The sequence below is a fragment of the Engystomops pustulosus genome, chromosome 4 (assembly GCF_040894005.1).
Source record: "Engystomops pustulosus chromosome 4, aEngPut4.maternal, whole genome shotgun sequence".
In the NCBI taxonomy this organism is placed as follows: Eukaryota; Metazoa; Chordata; class Amphibia; order Anura; family Leptodactylidae; genus Engystomops; species Engystomops pustulosus.
In genome coordinates, this window is record NC_092414.1 from 67,511,589 (window position 1) to 67,519,306 (window position 7,718).

Sequence of the window (7,718 nt, forward strand, 5' to 3'; positions counted from 1 at the left end):
TCTATCTATTCATCTAATAATATATCTATAAATTATTCAGTTTCTATTTCTCTATCTTTTTATGATCGATTTATTCTTCATCTAACTAGCCTCCTGTCTCTTAGAACAAAAAATTCTAAAATGCCTATTAGTTCTAGGCACTTTTCACACAGTATTCTGATTAGTATTGTGCATCAGTCTTTCTAAGAAAAAAAATCTGAAATTGAGTCCTAAACAAATCCATCCATTATACTTTTTATCATTATTAGCTGATCTAAGTTTTGGCTATTAAAAAGGATGCTAAATACTGCCATGGATACTGTGGTGTAATTGTAAAATTACTATTTAATACTTTTATAAAAAGCAATCCTTGGTTATTCAGAAATATATATATATATATGACTTTTCATAAAACTAATAAAATTAAGCTTAGCTGAAATTACAAAAAAACCTTAATACACTACAATCAGCCAACTGTATGGTGCATATTTTATATTTTATGGTATTTACTTTTTGGCCTTCTGCAGTGGTAAATAATTTATTCGTGTGTCTTTTCAACACACACATACCTAGGTATCTATTAATAAGGTATACATACACAAACATATGTGGACGGTACGACATTTAACTTAAATATTAACAAGGACGATTATGATAATAACTGTTGTGATTGTTTTATTCTTACAATCCTCATAATTATGGGCTACATTATATCCTTCTTGGCTGAATCTCTAAATTGTGCATTCATACTACAGACCAGGGTTGGACCGTTTTAGACAAGACAAGACACATTAGGGTTCATTGTAACAAGATTTTAATTTAATTACAAATAAGAGATATATGAAATTATAACTCTTTCATAAAATATATACCATTTTACACGATGTCCCTTTCAAAGGGATGAGAATGAGAATAAAGGGTCAGTGGTTCGTGAGTTTCAGCAGTAAAACAAAAAATGCACAAACTATTCAACAGGACTTGATTCTGTTACGGTAGAAATTTCTCCCTAGTTTACTCTAGACATATGCTTTGACCATGCCTTAGGAATAGGCATACTCAGTGATTGAAATCAATAAAATGGTGATAGTAACCCTCCAGTAAATAGATCTGTGAAATTACAGTATATTGATCAGTTAGACCATAGGAAATATGTGTGAGGCAGGCACCAGGAATCACTAAGGCACATGATTTAGGTCTCACCCCTGTCCCTCAATAAGGGAATACTTTGTATGATGCTGTGTGAATCTACAAAGATTATAACGCATGTAGTACAGTCTTTGGTTCCTTCTTGTCCTTATTATGTACATTTTTACACCAATGGCTCCCTTTATGTGAATGTAAGGAGTGATAAGGGCATCTATAGGACCCTATTATAAATAACTGATCAGTAAAATAATACTACTACCTCTCTCTTTTCTCCTCCTTTTGCTACATAGCGTCTTTCAGTATCCCATTGTATGGTTGGTCTATGTGCAATACAGGCTATAAGGCACTTTTGAGAGCAGGTCTACATCACAAAGGTGAAAGGACATCCACAGAGTCTTTGGCGCAGGTAGGGGCCACAGTCAGGCCAAACAAGTACTTTATAGACTGCTCCATCTAGGAAGTTCTGCTCAAGATAAATGATACATGCTGTATCCAACAGGAGTAGCATAGAGTCCTACAGGAGGGATGGGGAGAACTGGTCTGTGTAGCTGATAAGACGACCCATACAATGATGCAGCAGGTATAGGTGAGTTAATAGGGAATGGTAAGCTGAAACCTGGGGGCAGCATAGGCTTTGCTGCCATCTTGAGCTTTTCCAACTCAGCCTCCTGCAGTCTCTTGGCTTTGGCTCTCCGGTTCTGGAACCAAATTTTAACTTGGGTCTCTGTTAGGTTCAAGGAACTGGAGAATTCAGCTCTTTCTGCTATTGAGAGATATTGTTTCTGGCGAAATTTACGTTCCAGGGCCAATAACTGCGAAGTGGTGAATGGAGTTCTGGGCTTTCTGTTGGTCTTATGTTTCCTCAGGGTACAGGTGGAGGGGCTGAGGTGTCCTGCAAAAGAAATATTCATAGGTCATACACTTGTAATAAAGCCATGTAATAATATACATAATAATTATATAAATAGATAATGGATGAGAGAGAGAGAGAGAAAGATCTTTTTTATATGGGATGACAGGTACAGTCCCATTAACCTTCCTTACTAATTACAAGGGCCACACACATTCAATGGGCAAGTCTCCAGAGTTACTAAAGCTATCCTCAAGACAAGATCCTTTTTACACTCACTTACAATTTAATAGGGGTTGACAAAGTTACTCATCAATGACTTTTTCCCCTACTAATAAAACTTCAAAGAAGAAACTTCCTCAGCTCTATAGAGAGTTTATAGCAATGATCCACGCGAATTAATGGTGTTAGCTGTATATCAGCTCTGTATTCATTTGTCATATCATACATAACACATATTGTATACCAAAGAGCTAGAGTTTCAGTTTGTAACTTTCCAAATTTGACCTACTTTCCAGTTGTCACGGCTATATCCGTATACAATACATACTGGAGATCTGTCTGACTATTAATTGTATACATTTAGGAAAGTATATGCCTTATATTTTCTTCCAAAAGGTATTAAAAGGTACTTTTAAATAAAGTGATATTATAATAGCTCCTACTCTTTATATGTAATGAGAGGAAGTTGTCTTGAAATAGGGATATGAAAAAAGAATACAGTTCTGTATCATATGCCAATAGCTTAATTCAGATGTAAAAAAAGAAGAAATAGCAGAAACTCCTCGACATAATGCACTAACACTAAGGACTGAATCCCTATGTCTGCTGATCTAAGGAGCACAAGATTATATCAAAACGAAAGTGATTGATGTTGCTATAATATTGATGTCATTATACTGATTCGTTATAAATTGCCCAACTATACAAACCTAGATCAGAATTATCACTACTATCAATTTGTGATTAGTTTGGTTTTACTATCAAGACTTAAATTGTTCCTATGCTGAGCAATTGGAATCTTCACATACTAAAATATAAATACTAAAATAATTCTATAGATTTTTTTTTAATAATAAAATTATATATACGTATGTAGTTTCTATGTTGCACCATTTAGCAATCAGGATTTCATTTATAATAAAATTCCCAAGCAGATTATATAATAACAATAATGTTATAGAAATGGTATAGCTTTACTTAGGAAAATCTGTTACCATTGGACACCCTCTCATGTCTATTACTATTATAATACTAAGTAATATCTAGGTGTTTATTACTAGATAATTTTGTTTTTAGAGGACTTATTGTTTTCCTTCCTTTCCTTATTGTTTTAAACATAAAAAAATGCCCTTCAACATGAAATATAATATATATATGTTTACAACTTTTATTGATGAATATAAAAAGTATCAACAACTGAGACCTCTCAATGTATCTATTTAACCACTGAATCTTTTGGCTTTATGAATGAGCTGGTGATTCTACAATCTATTCTACTACCCACTAGGATGAAACAATTTCTACATTTTTTTTTTACTTGTTTCTATGTGACAGCTTTTCATTTTAAGAACATTCCAGCGTGACTTAGAGACTAAGCAGCTCTTTAAGCTTTATTATTAACCCTACTTGTATTTAATCGCATTTAATTCTTTTCTTTAGATTATTATTCCGTCAAGTCAATCTCAATTAAAGAATGGACTCGGTGATTAATAGCCATAGTCGTGGATTTATTTAACAAGATTTGCTTCTCACCCAATTAAGTTTTTAATTTATTTATTTTTTTACTTTACTTAGGGAAACATTAACAAGGTTAATATATGTATCCCAAACAATAATAATTTTCTGTTCCTGTAACATATATTATCTAATACTGTATAATTGTGAGAGTATGAAGGATTGAGAGCAGCATGGGGCTCATGATAAAAGGCCAAAGTACCAATGTATCATAATTATACAGGTGTCAGTGTTTTCCTCTGTGATAAAGCATGGGGAGGGGGTTATTGACTGAGCATCAGGTATCAATGATGTCAGGGAGCAGGAAGTTGTTACAGGCCTCATTGCAGGTTTACAACACTCCCATCAGGACCCACTTCTTCATGCAATTTCCTTACTTATCATTAAATGAATATTAAAGATATAATATAGAAGTCTCCAACCAGTGATTTCCCAGCTGTTGTAAAATTATGACTGCCAGTATGTCAGCTGGGAGTTGTAGTATAAGAAGACATAGTGATGGTAAAGTACTGTCCTCTAATAACACACAGAATAATAACTGTGACACAACTTTTCTCTTGCCCTACTATATTTACACGTATAAGAGCCAGACTATCAATCAGTATACTACTTATCTTACGTGTCCCAAGACTGTAACAGGACTATACTTTCCGTCTAGGCGACAACATTTTATAATGTCTGAAAATTTGTATTAAGTAATAGGTCATTGGGTTAATTACTGACTGTATTTTACATCATTTCACTTTAGGCTGAATATGACAGCTCACTAAATCATATTTCTGAAATTTGTCTAGGAGGAAATGAGTAATGTAATACAATTTAGGCTTGTGCATGAGGAATTTAGAAAGACAATAAAGGGTGAGGAAGTACTAAGGCAAATGGGACTAAAAGTATATTTTTAAATACAATCTGCAGCTTTAGTATTGTCGGTAACTATTCTATAGGTTCTATATAATATTTTCTCAATGAAGTCCCAATCACAAGACAAATCTACATCTGACATATGCATGACAGAAGTGAAAATAACTCATCCTGATGTCGGCAATGGATCTCATAAGAAATCTACCAAGTTAAATAAATAGGCAGATAGATGGTTTAATATATTTTAGGATAGATAGTTCGGATTAAAGATTTTTTTAAAAAGATAGATAGCTTGATTGATAGATAGAAGATATATACAGAGTAACTTAAAAGCTAAATCTAAAACTAGATAGCTTTGAAAACATAATAAATATATAATCGATTCAAAGATTGACATATATTTAAAGCTAGATCTGTAAAGAAATAAAGAAGATAGATAGGAGATAGATAGATAGATGCAGAGAAAAAGCAGCAGTGTGCTTAACATTTCAAAAAATATTGTAGACAGCACTCCAAACATTAAGTAAAAAGTAGAGTTTATAAGGCTGAATAAACCTTACTTTTTCACGTATTTTGGATCGCTGCCTACAATTTTTTTTTATGTATATAGATGGGCAGATAGATAACAGATTAAAGATAAAAAGATAACTTAAATTAACTTATATATTAATAGCTAGATGAGAGGAAGATAGATAGATAGATAGATAGATAGATAGATAGATAGATAGATCGGGATCGACGTGGATACACGTCTACATGAAAGCATCGTTTACAATTGGTGTCAATCTAATTGGTGGCATTAATTGTAGTAATTACATTTCTTGTGGATAATGATGCTGTAAAGTGAATGGGAGCAGTGTTGTACATGAGAGGCAGAGCAAGCCGCATGTCTCCTCTTCTCAGCGGCTTATTAACTCTACACCACAAACCATCTCAACAATCCCTTTATTGTTTCATCCCTCAACAAACACATGTATTGAAGTGCTCATCTGAAGATACCATGAAGATCTTAAATAAACATCCGGATCCCATGATTCTCATCTGCCACACACCAGCCAAATCCATTGCTATGTGCAATCGAACTGCAAAGGATAACTAACGGAGTCCAGGGGGACAAAGCTGGGAAGGAACTGTCACTACTCCTATAAATGATGCAGACACTTGCAGGAACTGATCAATCACAAGTGAAATCACTGAATGTATGTTGTGAATCTGTCAATGCACTGTATATATGCAATGGATCTGTCAATACAATGTATGTGTGCTGTGGATATGTCAATTCACGGTATGTACATTATGCATTTATGTATGATATGGATCTGAGAATACACTGTATGCATGCTATGCAGCTGCCAATACACTGCATGTGTGCTACGTATCTGCCAATTCACTCTACAGAAGGTCTAATGAAATTAACAATTAAACCTGCTGCAGGACCGACCTGTATGAGCTCATTAAACACCAGCACACACAGGGCACCTAGGCTCAGGCTTAACCCACTCACTGCTAAACTGACACCGACAAAGCAGTCAGTCTCCATAGGCTCCATGCTGACGGAATATAGTTATGGAGGTATTGATATCAGGGCCATGCAGAGCAGCCAGGTTCAATTAGGAAGATGAAAGCCTCTGAATGGGCTGCAGAGACTCATACATGAAATCAGAGCCCTGCACTGGAGATACACATCTCTATGGCACCAGGAACATGAATGTGGCATGAACTTACTTGGTGGAGGGGAGTAGCTGCCTCCTTCCTTGACCCATCCAGTCCCATCTTCTGAGTTTTCTGATTTCACAGATGAAGTTTCAAAGTTTTTTGTAACCCCTGGTGGACTGGGACTCTCTCGGCTCCCTAAGTGCAGGTGTCTTGGGTTGCTACTTGCTCCTGGAGCCTCCAAGGCACGAAGATGGGACACGTCCTTAGGAATCCTCTTATCAGCCATGAGGGCTTCCACGCTAAAGGGCAGGCTGGAGACCTTGATCTTGTGATCCTCCGATGGGGAATGGAGGGGATGCACTGAACCTTCTTCATCGGAGCTTAAATCCTCCTTAATTTTCCTAGGCGAAGTCATGTTGGTGTTTAAGGGGAAGCACGCAAGTCCCCCTACTAGCCCAGATCCTTGTGGGGTAGGTAGCCCAGTAGTGTAGCGTCTCTCGGCTCTGAGTTGGAGCTCCGCTGGCTGCACACACTTCAAGGAAACTCCAGAAACTTTTTCTTTCCTCTTTTGAAAGCAGCTTCTGTGACAACCGAGAGGAGACGCCCGGGTCGTGTGACGTCACCGGCTGCGGCGCCGCTGATTGGCTGTATCTGGGACTGTTTTTGTTAGGGAGTTAATTACACAGACTGCAAACTGTGCTGTGTTATTAGTGATACCTGTAGGGCTGTAATGACAAGTCACTGGGGTAATTAAGTGTCTGATTATATGAAGAGGAAGCTTAGAGGAGCAATTCTCTCTTTCTAGTCTCCTTTCTGTCATGTCTTCATGTGTCTACATGTAAACATCTCAAGTATCATCTTGGCCTTTAATAGATAAAGATACATTTGATATGTCAGGGGCTACTTTGATGTCTGGGGCCAGTTAGGATACCACCTAAAGTCTTCAGGATTCCTCTATTATACATGTCAATCATCAGCATGTGACTTTCCCACTCTCAGCCCCAAGCATAAAATTCAAACACTGTCCTATATCAGTGCCCGACCATTGCCAGGCCTATCTGTTCTATCAGCAAACAGTCTACTAAATAATTGCCCATGATTAATGAATTCCATAATTATCCCACAATTATAAGAGCCCATAATTGTTGCCTAATCATCCTGTGCGACAATTAGACTAATGTGTTACTATAGACTGACATTCTGTTTTACAATGAATTACACCATAATAGCCCACTTTAGGGCTCCAGTACCTGGCACTTGTAGGGGTATGTACGTTATAGACTGGGAATAATAACCACTTGTTTATGGGACTGCTGCAAATGTATTGTTTTAGGAATATGAGGGCAAGAGGGGTGTCAAATTAGATTGTGACCTCAGGATTACCGGGGAGGAGAAGATAAATATGAATGTATATCTATAAATACATCACAAAAATGCACTCACATATAAATATATGTGCAAATAGAAATGTGTGTGCATATATAATGTA

At 36.3% G+C, this 7,718-nt stretch overlaps 1 protein-coding gene across 1 annotated transcript; it reads right to left on the minus strand.

The window, feature by feature from the left end:
- Window positions 1-776: 776 nt before the first annotated feature.
- MSX2 (msh homeobox 2) lies at window positions 777-6,871 on the minus strand. Its single transcript, XM_072146158.1, has 2 exons — window positions 6,299-6,871; window positions 777-2,017 (listed from the first exon to the last, which is right to left on the minus strand). Exons 1-2 carry the CDS (start codon window positions 6,642-6,644, stop codon window positions 1,593-1,595), a joined length of 771 nt encoding a protein of 256 aa, XP_072002259.1. The 5' UTR covers window positions 6,645-6,871; the 3' UTR covers window positions 777-1,592.
- Window positions 6,872-7,718: the final 847 nt, after the last annotated feature.